General features: G+C 36.1%; 1 protein-coding gene across 1 annotated transcript; it reads left to right on the top strand.

Moving 5' to 3' along the window:
* Nucleotides 1-169: 169 nt before the first annotated feature.
* On the top strand, nucleotides 170-13,712 carry LOC149270863 (uncharacterized). The gene is made up of 7 exons (XM_089470466.1): nucleotides 170-222; nucleotides 6,273-6,371; nucleotides 12,825-12,914; nucleotides 12,976-13,038; nucleotides 13,116-13,306; nucleotides 13,365-13,518; nucleotides 13,583-13,712. The coding sequence occupies exons 4-7, from the start codon at nucleotides 13,023-13,025 to the stop codon at nucleotides 13,702-13,704; spliced, it is 483 nt and encodes a 160-aa protein (XP_089326592.1). The 5' UTR covers nucleotides 170-222; nucleotides 6,273-6,371; nucleotides 12,825-12,914; nucleotides 12,976-13,022; the 3' UTR covers nucleotides 13,705-13,712.
* Nucleotides 13,713-15,692: the final 1,980 nt, after the last annotated feature.

The following is a 15,692-nucleotide window of genomic DNA, read 5'->3' as shown; positions in this document are numbered from 1 at the left end:
TCAAGCCTCATTACAGATAAGAAAGTAGCTCGATAGACTATGAGACGGGGGTCTATCACCTGACGATATAGGCAATCAGCTCTCATTTTGCGCGTTTAACCTTGCTAGTTTGTGGGCTGGTAATAATCAGCAATTGCATCACCTAAAATGCAAATCGCAGTCTTGTAGCAAGCGTTACCTCGCAGACATATTGCCAGCAAAGCGGTCTTTTAATTTTCGTGGGTATGTTAACAGCCCTTAGCTGTGCCTATTCGTAAGGTCGTATGTTTGTTTAAAATTTAATTTTTCAATTTTCAATTTCGATTTATTTCACTCTTTGTTATAACTGCATGATTGTGAATGGTATTTTAAAATGTTTGAAGAGTTTAGGCTAATACATAGTCCTTTTTCTGCTAAGTTATTTATTTACATACATGACATATGGATATGCGATAACATTATTATTTGGGGAAAAAACAAAGAAATAGAAAACCCCATGAAAATTTACTGTAAACTAAATTAAATTAAATTAAGCACTAAACACTAAAAACTACAAGTTTATGAATATGATGATTCCTGACATTTGGTTATAAATTTTTGCGATAGTCGCGATAGTCTAATATCTACCAGTTCAGTATTGGCTCGACAATGTAGATCAATCGTGGAATGATGCCATGGAAGATTGAAGATAAGCTTCAGGACTTTATTTTGCGTGATTTGCAGCTGGTTTATGTGACATTTGGTTATATATGACCACACTGGCGCACCGTAGAACGTTACTGCTTGAAATATTGACCTAAACAAAAACATTTTGTTTTCTATATTTAGTCTCGACTTTCTATTTATAAACGGGTATAACGTACAGACTATATGTTTAAGTTTTTTTTATTGTATTGGTTATGTGGTCCTTAAAAGTAAGTCTCTTCTCCAGTGTAATACCCAAGTGCCTGACATTTTACATATCCATACATATTTTACATACTCCGAATATATAAATTCCGAGCCCAATCTGATGTCAGTTGTCGGTACATATTAAATACACATTAAATATTGCCTTGGTCTTTTCTGGCAGACTAAAATTTTCCATTGGGAGAAATAAGCATCTAAAGAGTTATATGCTGATTTGAGGTTTCTAGCTATGTCAGCGGAACGAATTTCTCCACAAAGAATTGCCGTATCATCCGCAAAAACCGAGGTGGTGCACTGGGGTAATGTTGGGAGATCAAAGGTATATATATTATATAGAATAGACGATAGACATGAACCTTGGGGGCAGCCTGCCAAAATATTGACTGCTGTGGATCCAGTATTTCCTAAATATACGACGTAGGATCTGTTTTCTAGATAATTTTGAACAATCTTTACAGTTGCAGGCTGAAAATTAAAATGTAAAATTTTGTGGTTTAGGTCGTCGTGCCAAACTGAGTCTAATGCGGCTTTGATGTCCAGCAGTATCATTCCCGATGACATAGAACTAGCAAAATAATTTTTATTTCTTAATTCTACAAAGCGGCTGAACAGAATTGTGTTCGCTTCTAAAGCCAAACTGATGACATGGAAGGATATTATTAGAATCAATAAAACTAGTTAATTTATCTTTAATAACCTTCTCAAGGATTTTGCTGACTGCCGATAAGAGACTAATAGGCCTATAGGAAGAGAGCAACTCGACAGGCTTATTTTGTTTTAATATACGAACAACTTTGGCACATTTCCAGACAGACGGAAAATAACATAGCTCTAGGCATTTATTGACTATGTAACTAATAAGCCTTATACCCTTCGGAGGTAGGGCTTTTAAGCATAGATTGTCAATTTTATCAATCCCTGGTGACTTCCTTATTTTAAGCCTACTCAGTAGGCCTTTTATAACGTTGATGCTAACAAGGTAGTCATTTAGTGGCCCTATAGCTAATTGTGCGACTGAGAGAATTGAGGCATCGTTTCTAAAACGGGGAAGAACCTTTATCTAAGGCTGCAAGAGTAATATTCCAGGACTTAAAAATTTAATATTTTACTTAGCTTAGTTAGCATGCAGTTGATAGGTGCATTGGATCTTCCTGCAGTTGAGCCCCAATGGCTCTGTTGTGAATTTCTGTTTTTCGCCCTTGGTAGCATAATTGACTATACCCAAGAAGGGTCCTGTATTCAAAAGAGCGGCAAGTCTCTTCCTTACCGTTTTCCACTAAGGATTTTGTAATCCATCGGACACTTAACAGCAAAAAGTTCCATTCTTGCCAACTTTCTAATATCTGTGTAATTTCGTCAATTACAGTTATTATTTCCTCTATTGAGATAGTTTTTCGCTCCATTTGCTGTATTCCTTTTTGAAAAACTGGCATTAATGAATGCATGAACCAAAGGTAGGTTTCGCCCAAGTCGTGTTCAAAAAATTCTATAATTTTGGCTGGAGGTTTCGAGGAAGCAGTAAAATAGGCTTTTAGAGCCGGAAATAACTGTAGGATTCTTTCAACAGCTTGGCTTAAGCTAAGCCACCTGATTTTGCTGTGGTTCAACATCTTTTTAAATTCGATGTCTACTAAGTCGCAAAACTCTTTAAATTCATTCGTACTAACCGTATATATTGTAAAAACTATACGATTTGTAAACGAATGCGTCAATGTCCAAAAGCACGAACTTTATATTTGTGTTGTCTGCAAAAAAACAGCTATTTTCATTTTTACGTTATTTCTAGATAAAACGTAGACTTCGATCGAGCGCTAAATATTTTTGAGGCAATTTCTGAGTCGCTAAACAAGGAACGTAACAAACTTGTTATGCAGTCTGTTGACGTGAAGCTCATATGGTGTTTGACCGTATGAAAGGCCAATGTGCCTTCTACAGCAAATACTTTCAACGCATCATCCGAATGCGTTTGACGACGAAGTTGTCCATTGACACTGACGACGCACAGTGGGTCCTCTGCTGGCGTAGCGTGGCAAAAATCAGGCAAGTGATGAAAAGCGATTTTAAAACAAGAACGTTGCAGTCGGGCGTTACCGACTGCGGAATACTCATTCACATCCCATCAGCAAATTATCACCTGCAGAAAATGCGTTTTTTCCCGATTTGCTACGCCCCTACTGGGCGTAGACACCTCATTTTTGGTCAGTTTTTAGAACGAACTAACGGTATCCTAACTGCAAAAATATACCAAAAACAAGTAAGAAAGCTCTAGTCGAGACTGCTCGACTACGAGATCCCCTGAACCCTTGGAGCAATAGATATTTCAATAATTTTTCGCGTCTTTCAGCTTACACAAGAAACACGCACACACACACAAACGCGCACGTACGCACACACAGGCATACATACACACACAAGCGCATACACACACAGACATACACATACACATACAGAAACATATACACACACAAGCACCCACGCATAAACACGTATGGGCTGCAGTGTGCGCTTATCGCTTATCGCCCTGGGTACAGAAAATGAACTAAAAACTCCTTATCCTTGGTATTATTTGCCTGCTACGGTACGCAAAATCTTAATTCATGGTGCTGCTGTGATAGAGACGGTTTTATTATCAATTGTAGAGCTTTCAAAGGAACCTGCTGAATCGAATTATAAGGAATTAACAAATGTAGACACAGATGTTATGAACACACTACTCTTAAGATCAGATCTATTTATAACAGGTCAAAGAGAGCTTCCCAAAAGAGATAAGTCGACTTTATTACCACCAGTGTATGAATCATTAGACGATTCATTTAATTTGATATTATCATTATTTATTTGTATATTTTATTATTAATTTTTATTTATTTAATCATAGTTAAAAAATTTATTGAACAGCATTTTTATACCCTGAACCCATTTTCAATGGGAAATCAGGGTATAATGGTTTTGTTGAAATGTATGTAACAGGGAGAAGGAGGCGTGGCAGACCCCACAAAGTATATATATTCTTGATCAGGGTGACGAGCTGAGTTGATTTGGCCCTGTCCGTCTGTCTGTCCGTCTGTCCGTCTGTCCGTCTGTCCGTCTGTCCGTCTGTCCGTATGTATGAACGCGTCGATTTCAGAAGATATAAGAGCTAGAGACTTCAAATTTTTTTTAAAATGTCCGTAATTACAGCGCGCATATCAAGTTTATCATTAAAATTCGATAACTCATCCCGATCTTTTTTTATCGATAAAAAACCTTATCGAAAACCAGTTATAAAATTATATCTTCTACACCTTTATTGCTAGAGTCTCCAAATTTTTAATGTATGCTTATATGCAATTTATACAATTTCGGTTTTTGTTAAAATTTACCCCCCACCCTTAAATTCACCCCCTCACCCTCACTTTTGTAAAAAGCGTATTTCAAATACTAGAGACTTGTGCTTTGGCAATTACATGCATATCCATGTTATAATCATAATCTGAAAGTTTCATGAAGATCGTACGTCCATAAAAAAAGTTATTAAACAATTAAGTTCTCATAGTAAGCGCACACTGCAGCCCATGCGTTTATGCGTGGGTGCTTGTGTGTGTATGTGTTTGTGTATGTGTGTGTATGTGTTTGTGTATGTGTGTGTGTATGTGTATGTGTGTGTGTATGCGCTTGTGTATGTATGCGTGTGTGTGTGTGTATGTGTGTCTGTATGCTTGTGTGTGTATGTATGCCTGTGTGTGTGTGTGTGTGTGCGTGTTTCTTGTGTAAGCTGAAAGACGCGAAAAATTATTGAAATATCTATTGCTCCAAGGGTTCAGGGGATCTCGTAGTCGAGCAGTCTCGACTAGAGCTTTCTTACTTGTTTTTATTGTAATTAAGTAATTTTGGCCGCTGCTTCAATTGCATTTGAATTTAAATCCATTTATAAGCTGTAAAAACCACTGAGATTTATAAAAATTATAATTCTCTACATGGTAGACAGACGTACTGTACATTATGAATTGCTTCACTCAATAGCTTATAAGTAAATATGAGGCTGAAACTAGCCTTAACGACCTTTCATTTGCAAGAGACTCATTTAAATTTGACTACATTCTATCTCTTATTGCAGCTGTTAAAATGCAGCTCAAGTATACCTTGGCATGTCAAAATATTTTAATAAATGAAGTCATGGTCTTATATGCGTAGACTGATATGCATATGTCGGGGATGGGTGCGATAAGGCTGAAACCGGCCCTAACGACTTTAAAATTACCCCCTTTCGCCGTAAACTATGTCTCATTTGCAATAGACGCACTTGAACTTATCCGTTGCAGCTGCCAAAGTGCAATGCGACTGTGACTTGAAATTTAACGACTATGTTACTGCTTGTAATGGCCATAGCATACGTGTATAGGATGAGTAATTGCACCGCATAATAATATTAATAATTATTAATAATGTTTTACAAAACATAGTACATAGTACATAGATATCCAAATTATTTCATTGTTGGCGGTTCCTCAAAGGAAACTGGAAAAATGTCTGATCCCAACTGGTAGTTGACTTATACAATTTATAGCAAACACGTTTTTATACCCTGAACCCATTGAAAATGGGAAATCAGGGTATAATGGTTTTGTTAAAAGTATGTAACAGGCAGAAGGAGGCGTGGCAGACCCCACAAAGTATATATATTCTTGATCAGGGTGACGAGCTGAGTCGATTTGGCCCTGTCCGTCTATCTGTCCGTCCGTCCGTCCGTCCGTCCATCCGTATGTATGAACGCGTCGATTTCAGAAGATATAAGAGCTAGAGACTTCAAATTTTTTTTAAAATGTCCGTAATTACAGCGCGCATATCAAGTTTATCATTAAAAATCGCTAACTCATCCCGATCTTTTTTTTATCGATAAAAAACCTTATCGAAAACCAGTTATAAAATTATATCTTCTACACCCTTAATTGCTAGAGTCTCCAAATTTTTAATGTATGCTTATATGCAATTTATACAATTTCGGTTTTTGTTAAAATTTACCCCCACCCTTAAATTCACCCCCTCACCCTCACTTTTGTAAAAAGAAATACTAGAGACTTGGGCTTTGGAATATACACACATATTCACCATATGATTACGCTCTAAAAGTTTCATTAAGATCGTATGTCTACAAAAGAAATTATTTAACAAATAAATTCTCATAATATTGCCCACACTGCAGCGCAGCCCAAGCGCAGTCGCTGCTTACTGCGCAGTTAGCAGAGCGCAGGCTTATGCGTGCGTGTGGATGCATGTGTATGTATGTGTGCATAAAAGAAGTGCAGAATGATTAGAATATCAGCTTGGAGGGTTCAGGGTATCTCCTAGTCGAGCAGTCTCGACTGGAGCTTTCTTACTTGTTTTCTAATTGTTTTGGATTTTAGATAAAAGTGCTGCTTCGCCTGCCGACACCAATGAGGAATCTTCATTTGCTGTTGCGGAAGATGTCGAAAATATTGCGCCACCGAATAAACGCAAGAAATGTAAGTATGGAAGTTTTTTTTTTAAATGCAAAGAAAAAGTTTGTGAAATGCCTGTTGTGTTGGCAGCAATATGAAGCGAGCGGGAACACCTTAAATATGCAAGCGCATTTAAAGCGCGCACATCCCCTCAAAATTGTTGAACACAAATCGGAGGCAATTGAAAAATTTATTGAGCGCACATATTTATATGAAACCTCGTCTTCTAGAAAGGCATCTTAAGATAAAAAAAAAAACTGATCGAAATGGTTACAAGCGACTTGCTAAATTAGCAGTGCTAAAATAAAATACCACTATTATTTTCATGAATTAAGGAAAAATATCGTGAATTTTATTTAGGTTATTAAGTATAAATGTTTATAAAATTGCTTCTTTTTTATATGAACTTCCAGCAATTTTAAATGTATAAAGAAAAATAAGCTAGCTTTAAGCAACAAGTAATAATTTGGAGATAAAGCATATATTGCATTGAATTGAATGATGGAGCTTTTCTCGATGATACTATCGATGTACTAGTCGATCAGTCTCGATTGGAGCTTTCTTACTTGTTTCAGCCTTTTGCAAAGAGTGCAAAGGAGACTGAGACCTGCCTCTGTGGCTGCAAACTAATGAGTTCAAGGAGTGGCTGAGGAGGGATCCATCTGATTTAACACGGGCGTATTGTAGCTATTGTAAGTGCAACAGAACTGCAAAACTATATGATTTGTGTGCACTTGGTGTTACGATAAAGCGCATCAGTTGCATGAGCGGCTTTGTGCAAAAAAAAATTTCGCCTATTTGTTGCTCAGAATAGTGAAGTTACCATTGTCAACCATTAACTGATCTCTGCCAAAAACAATTAAATTACAGCAGCACCGCATCGTCGATTAAAAATGCATTGGTGCCCCATTTTAATGAGGAACTTCGTAGGGACATTAGCGGTTCAATATATTCAAATATATGTGTGTTATACATGTCGTATCAGTGCGATATTACACAGTTGTTGAAGTTACTATGGGATTCCCTGATGCAATAGTGTTGAGCAAAACTGGCAGTTCGCATTAATTGATTGATTTTGTATTGTAGGGACAATTAAAGGATGTATTGTCGCTAGGAGAGAGACAGCTGTTGCTGAAATTACTTGGTCATAAACAATTGAGCAAGAGCTTGTTAAGTGAATTAAGCGACACCGAGAACTCGTTGGTACGCGCAGTTATAATGGAAGGCATAAACGAGAAACGCAACGCCCTGACATATAAACCATATTTAATAGTTTACGTAAATTGAGTGTCTAAACTTGTTTGTATTATTCAAAATTAATGCTTAGGTGTGGTCATTAACTACTTTTTTTTACTTTTTTAGTTTGTACTTTTTTAAGCTTCATCGAGTTAGAAGGTGGGGACGCACTTTCTATCGCAGACGCTCGAGGACATGAGCTGAAACGATTGAAACTCGTCATTAAAAAATGATTCGGCATTGGTACAGATAATGCAAGTGTCATGATTGGTAAGAAAAACAGCGTTTACACGCAATTAAGAAAGGATGCACCATCTCTCATATCAACGTTTGTCATTCGGTGCAATTGGCTGTAAACTACGCTTGCAAACACCTATTCCCAACACTAGATCCATTGAGAGCGCAGCTACAAGAATTTTAGACCAATGGAATGACATAAAACCACATTTTTGGGTTACTGCAGCTTCCCACGTCCTCGGCGTGAATTTTACCAAATACTATATAAAAATGGATAGTAATTATATACAACGGATTCTGATTCTTTCATTGATGTTGAGGCATTAGATGATGATTCAGACTTTCTCAACCCTCTGGGTAGTTGTGAAAATGATGACGATAGGCTGTATATGGATACTCTAGAAGGTGTGGATGCTGAGTAGCATAATGATGGCTCACCAGCAGTCACTGCAGCTAAGCAAATGCTAAGTCAGTCACTAGGTAATCATAACGGATATCACATGAAATGACTCATGAAAAGACTACTTCAGGGCGTGGATTGCGTATCCAATGTCTTGACTTTGATTCTTATGATAAACTTGATCGGCATTTTAGGGATATGCAGTACAGTGTGATCGTTGACAAAAATTCGGACACACGAAAAATTATTGTCGCAGACCTTTTATCTGCATAAAATGTGGCGATAATCATCCATCGACGGAATGTTCTCGTCAAAAAGGCAGCTTAAGTCAGCCACCTAAATGCGCAAATTGTCATGATGGAAATGTCGCCAGTTATAAAGGTTGTAAGTCCTTTAAAGAAGTGTGTAAACTGAAAGAATCGATAAAGGTCAGTCAAGCAAGCAAACTTGTGGTTGATTTAATACGACATAAAAACATAGACAATAATGCTGCGACTGCCACCTTGAAAACGTGCAATCAACTAATACTGTAAATTCTACTCCGTCATCATAGCATCAATCACTGCAACAAGCTTTGCGGAAACATGAGATTGAACTGCAGCAGCAAGCTCAAAAATAAAAAATTACAAACCTCAAAGCAATTTAATTGATAATTGATCTAATGAAAGATATAGCATGAAGAATCTATGGCGAGTCACAAATTTGATCAAAAAACAACCGGTTGCTGAGGTACTACTTAAACAATTTGTTGATACTGATAACACAGCTACGATTGCACTAATAGTAGCCATTCCATTTGGTGTAAAACTCCAGAGGAAAAGGCAGAAGCTTTTACTCATCACCTTGAAGGACATTTCCAGCCTTACATAACCTGTAGTCAAGAGGCTGAGATGACATTGAATCTCGGTGCTTGCCAGATGTAGACAACAAGAGCAACGTCTGCTGTACAATTTCGTCCAATTCTCGTCCAAGACATTAATCAATGGTTTTCAATGTGCGAAGTCTCCTGGATTAAACTTTATTGATAACTAGACAATTAAAGCACTTCCCTTGAAGGCACTACTATATTTAACACTTATCTTTAACAGTGCACTCAGATTTCGTCATTTTCCTAGTCGATGAAAATGTGCAAGAGTTAGGATGATTTTTAAGTCTGGTAAACCAGCTCATGAGCTGACCTCTTACAGACCAATCAGCTTACTTTCAGGACTATCTAAAATTCTAGAGAAGCTAATCATGAATAGATTATTTGAGGTAGAGGTTTCGTCACTCAATTTATTTTGGAGGCTTTTGAGGACAATTGTTACTGCTCGGTTGCCTATCTGAACATCTCTGAAGCTTTTGATCGAGTCTGGCACTCAGGGCTTCTATACAAACTAAAGAAGCTACTGCCTAATGTAATGTTTAACATTCTATCTATATAGTTATCTCAAAACTTTATAGTGGAGTGTTTTGATGGAACACGATCAAGTATTAAACAAATCGCTGCTGGTGTTCCGTAAGGAGTATAATAATATAAAATTTCTACACTGCGGACATACCACTGCCAGTCATATCCAGCGTTCGCATGATGCTGGGCACATATGCTGATGACACTGCAATTCTATCAAGCAGTATTAGCTATGTACATGCAGTGCAGTAGCTCAATCGTTACCTCAACACTTTTCACGAATGGATCAAAAAGAGGTGTATCAAACTAAACTATTCCAAAGCAGTTCATGTGCTACATTCCTTAAGGCATGTACAATATATTGACAACATAACTAGCCATAGATATTTGGATAGATATATTTGGGCGTACAATTGGATAACAAGCTGTTGTTAAAGACTAATACTAACAAGTAAGAAAGCTCTAGTCGAGACTGCTCGACTACGAGATCCCCTGAACCCTTGGAGCAATAGATATTTCAATAATTTTTCGCGTCTTTCAGCTTACACAAGAAACACGCACACACACACACACAGGCATACATACACACACACGCATACAGACACAAACGCATACACACACTCACATGCACACACACATACACAAACACATACATACACATACACAAACACATACACTCACAAGCCCCCACGCATAAACGCATGGGCTGCAGTGTGCGCTTACTATGAGAACTTAATTGTTTAATAACTTTTTTTATGGACGTACGATCTTCATGAAACTTTCAGATTATGATTATAACATGGATATGCATGTAATTGCCAAAGCACAAGTCTCTAGTATTTGAAATACGCTTTTTACAAAAGTGAGGGTGAGGGGGTGAATTTAAGGGTGGGGGGTAAATTTTAACAAAAACCGAAATTGTATAAATTGCATATAAGCATACATTAAAAATTTGGAGACTCTAGCAATAAAGGTGTAGAAGATATAATTTTATAACTGGTTTTCGATAAGGTTTTTTATCGATAAAAAAAAGATCGGGATGAGTTATCGAATTTTAATGATAAACTTGATATGCGCGCTGTAATTACGGACATTTTAAAAAAAATTTGAAGTCTCTAGCTCTTATATCTTCTGAAATCGACGCGTTCATACATACGGACAGACGGACAGACGGACAGACAGACGGACAGGGCCAAATCAACTCAGCTCGTCACCCTGATCAAGAATATATATACTTTGTGGGGTCTGCCACGCCTCCTTCTCCCTGTTACATACATTTCAACAAAACCATTATACCCTGATTTCCCATTGAAAATGGGTTCAGGGTATAATAAAAAAGAAATAATAAATGAACAGCTAACGTTGTGGTTCCAAAAGCATAGGCCGACGCGTGACTGCGCGATTGACTTAATTAAAATATTGAAAAGCCATAACTTAGATGTCGCCCCATTCTACAAATATAGTTCGCCAAAAAAAGCAGAAATAACACATATTGATGGAGGTCTTTATTTACACATAGGCATTAAAAAACAAATTAATAAACTTTTGACATCAACTTATTGTAATGAAAACAAATTAATTATTGATATTAATATTGACGGCATTCCTCTGTTTAAAAGTTCCAATTCACAACTTTGGCCCATATTAATAAAATTGACAAACATTCAAAATTTACCGGTACTTGCTGTTGGAATATATTTGGGGAAATCAAAGCCTTATAATTGTGATGAATTTTTAAGCAAATTTACTTGCGAGTTAAAGGATTTGATGGAAAATGGAATTGATATAGACGAAAAGCACTTAGAAGTACATCTTAGAGCCATTATTTGTGATGCTCCAGCTAGGGCTTACGTCAGTGGGACTCCTGGACATACATCATCACATGGATGCTCGAAATGTACACAAGTTGGAAAAAAAATAAATGGTGTATTAACATACAAGACAGAAAGTGGAAACATAATAACAGACGAGGACTTCAAAAAAAGAAAATATTCCGATCACCACTCAAAGCACTATTTGACAAAAATTACGCCTTTTGAAACGCTAAATGTTAAAATGGTTACTCAAATTCCATTAGATTGTATGCAATTAATTGATTTAGGAGTCATGCGTAAATTTCTTAACAGATTAATATACGACAAGACTTGTAATAAATTAATGAAAGAAAAAAAAATTAATATATCGCAAAAATTAATTGAATTACGCAAAAAAATGCCAAGAGAATTTGTAAGAAAGCCTAGATCCCTAAATGAACTGTCAAACTGGAAAGCGACAGAATTCAGGCAATTTTTACTATACACAGGAATATCCGTACTAAAAAATGAACTATCTGACGACCAGTACTATGAGTTTAAGCTACTGCATTGCGCATATAGAATGTTGTGCTGCCCATTCCACAGAATATCAAATTTGGGAACCATTCAGCGTATGTTGCAGCTCTTTGTGGAAAATTTTCCAATTATATTTGGTGAAAATAGCGTATCATATAACGTCCATAGTTTACTCCATATACAGCAAACGGTGGAGCAGGTGGGCGATCCAGTAAACGGTTCCGCATATGCTTTCGAGAATTATTTACAACATATTAAAAATTACGTTCGAAAGCCAACCAAAATTTTACAGCAAATACATAGGAGAATAGATGAAGAGCAGTTTTCACCAGTCTTACCAAGATCAGACCCCGTCAAGATTAATAAATATATAATTTTTAAAGGTAGCAAATTAATGCAAAACGAACCTAATAATTATTGTTATATTGAAGGAGATATTCCTGTAGTTATAGTATCAATAATGGAAGACTCTGTCGAACAGTTTAAAGCAAGGCGATTTATGAACCTCAGAAACTTTTATACTCAGCCTTTCAACTCCTGTGAAATAGGTATTTACCTAGCAGATGCAGAACCTTCACCATCTGAAGAAATTTTAAAATTAGGTCAATTGATTTGTAAGGCGGTCGTTCTCCCTTTTCTAAAAGATATTATTATAATGCCTTTACTACATCATATTCAAGATTGAGTGGATTGTCATACTTCTGCTTTTAAATATTTACTGCTTTACTGTGCTTTAGAATAATTTAAATTTAAAAAAAAATGTCGTTCAGTCCAAAAAATAAAATTAGGCGGATGGACTTTTCTAATAACCGTAAGTACTTAAATTGTGCTAATTAATTTGAATAAATAGAAAAAAATTGAGTACTAAATTGTTTAATTTTCAGATCAAATATCGAGCTGCAATTGTTCACAAACTATTGGGCGCCTTGAACAACTTGTTCTTGAACTAACAGAACAAGTTCGTTCGTCACGTGGTAAGTGTGTCACGATATTTTATTTAAAATTATCTAATAAATTTTTTTACTTATTTTTCAGCCGAAACGAAAGTGGTTCAGGAGAAACTGGATAGTCTTGTGGAGGAAATGAATTCTTTAAGAGGTATAAGTATGATTTAATGAGCATTTAGTTAAATATGCATACCTATATATATTGAAATTAAATATATTAAAACTTAGCTGACCAAAAAGTAACACAAGAAAAGATCGGGGTCCTTGTGGAAGCTTCCTCCGAGCAGACTGCCACCATAAAAGGACTTACAAAACAGCACGGACAAGGACAACAAGTGGCTAAACAATTTCCAATCCAGACCGTAGAATCCCTTAAGGAACTAAATACGGAAATTAACAACACAAACCGAGAGCTTTATGTTAGTATAAACTCAGTTTCAATTGTTTCTTAAATCCTAATTCATACTTTGTTTACAGATTGATGCGATTAGGATCCATATTATGACTGGGGGAATTTTAAAAAATTTAAAGAATATTTTGGCTAATCCCGTTGTATTAGCATACAATGTAGATGGCGTTCAAGGCAAAGCTGCCTTAAAAAAAGAGAGCGCTTTCTATGACGTTTTAATTGGTAAGTATTATTTAATTCATTGCCGATTTAATTACAAAATTTAATCTTCACATTTGTTCCCTAGATGCAATAAATCTGGTTGATGGCAATGGATCGGCCGAGGAGCAGCTAAGAAAGGCCATGCAGCTGCAGAAAAAGCGTTTTTTTTTAATTCATGCGTCAACAAAAAAAAAAACTGAAAATTAAAATTTATAAATTAATTTAGTATAGAAAAAAAATTATTTTAAAATAAAAAAAAATAAATAAATTTAAAAAATTTTTTCATTATTTTACCACCCCTGGCATGGGTACTCAAATCACCACCCCTGGCATGGGTACTCAAATCACCACCCCTGGCATGGGTACTCATATAACTAGCCCTGGCATGGGTACTCATGTAACTAGCCCTTTCATGGGTACCCATGTAACTAGCCCTTTCATGGGTACCCATGTAACTAGCCCTGGCATGGGTACCCATGTAACTAGCCCTTTTATGGTGACCCAATTCACTAGTTCAGGGTAAACGATGTGGTGGCGATTGACCCTTATTGCGGACATTTCATACAAAAAACGAAATGATGAAATGCATTGCTTAGGGTTAGCAAAGTAAGTAGGGGTGGTACCCTAGTAAGTAGTGATTTCACCAGCTACGAACCAGTTACCAGTACTAGAGGGAAATTTTTCTCTAAAATTTTTTTTTTTTTTATTATTAATTCTTCTCTTCAAAATGGGTTGGCTCGGAAGCGACGATACCCAGTCAAAAGACAATACGGCCAATGTCGTCAATAATGTCAAAATAGTCGATCACACAGATGATATCCAATCATTGTGGATTCTACTTCTGATCTTAACAATTGCTTCAGTTGGTCAATTCTTATTGACTCTATATATAAAACACAATAAGATCATAAAGAAGAGATATATAAGTAGAGCAAACCATTTGGATCAGATATAGACAATGAATGTCAATCGAATAGATTATATTTACGAGAACTATCCTAATTTTCGAATTAACGCAATTAGAATTTTACACTTGCATAAAGAATACATATCTATATACCAGTTTGAAAATGAGTATATAGAAGCCTGTGCAGACCAGCACCGGCCACGCCCAGCGCGTCAAGCTGGGCCAATCAACATTAAGATGTGAGCCGACAGCGCTACTTAGAGCGCGCAACGTTATAGGCTATAATAATATATATTAAGATATAAAATTTAATTTTAATTATACATTGTAAAATTGTACTACTGAGCGACGATTGCGTTGCTCGGTATAGCGTATGGCCCGTAAAGCCATGCAAATTTTAGACAGGAAGACCACTGCGTTGGTCGAGTAGGAACAAGAAAATAACTAAAAAAAAAAAAAAAAAAAAAATATATATATATATATATATATATATATATATATATATATATATATATATATATATATAAATATATAAATATAAATAAATTTTTTTATGTTTGTTCAAGAAATGAAAGGGTATACACTAATTTTTTTTTAATTACAAAAAAAAACTATAAATTTCATCTGATTTATATTTACACAACTTCATTATGACCCTTTTTCATTTGAAATTTTATGTTCTTGCTGACTCGATATTGTCGATTTCAGCCTTGAATTTATTACCTGTTGTCGATTTCAGCCTTGAACTTATTACCTGTTTTGTGTTGGCAACATATAATGGATATATAACATCCAGCATACAAATCTTTAATAATTTAAAATGTAACTAAATCCTGCTTAGACACACCCGTGTGGTCGCGGGACTTTAGAATACAACCACAGTGAGAGACGCTTGTCGTAAAAGGCGACTAAGATTCTCAACTGGCAAAGACAAAAATTTTATAAAAGTCCTGAAGTCACTACCAGGCAAGTAAACAGAAAATCCTGCAGGACATGTTCAAGAAGATTTGCTTGTGCAATCTCTTAACAAACGCTTCTAAGCCCAACGTCATTTTTAATGACGAAATATGAATAGTAGTGGCCTTGCATATAACAAATCGACATGTTTTTAGAAACATGAAGGAATTATAGCAAGAATTGATGTTAGCGATTTTGTACTCCAATGGAATTCTCGACTTAGGTCAGATTTTCCAAAGGCTTGCATGACAAGCCGGTGTATATATAATCAGCAACACAAGAGGCACCGTGCAAAAGATCTTTGAACTAGTTTCAACAGATTCTTTTAATA

The sequence above is a fragment of the Drosophila arizonae genome, chromosome 2, assembly GCF_054131065.1.
Source record: "Drosophila arizonae isolate 15081-1271.41 chromosome 2, UAZ_ARI_1.0, whole genome shotgun sequence".
Lineage (NCBI taxonomy): Eukaryota > Metazoa > Arthropoda > Insecta > Diptera > Drosophilidae > Drosophila > Drosophila arizonae.
This window is presented reverse-complemented; position numbering and strand designations above follow the sequence as displayed.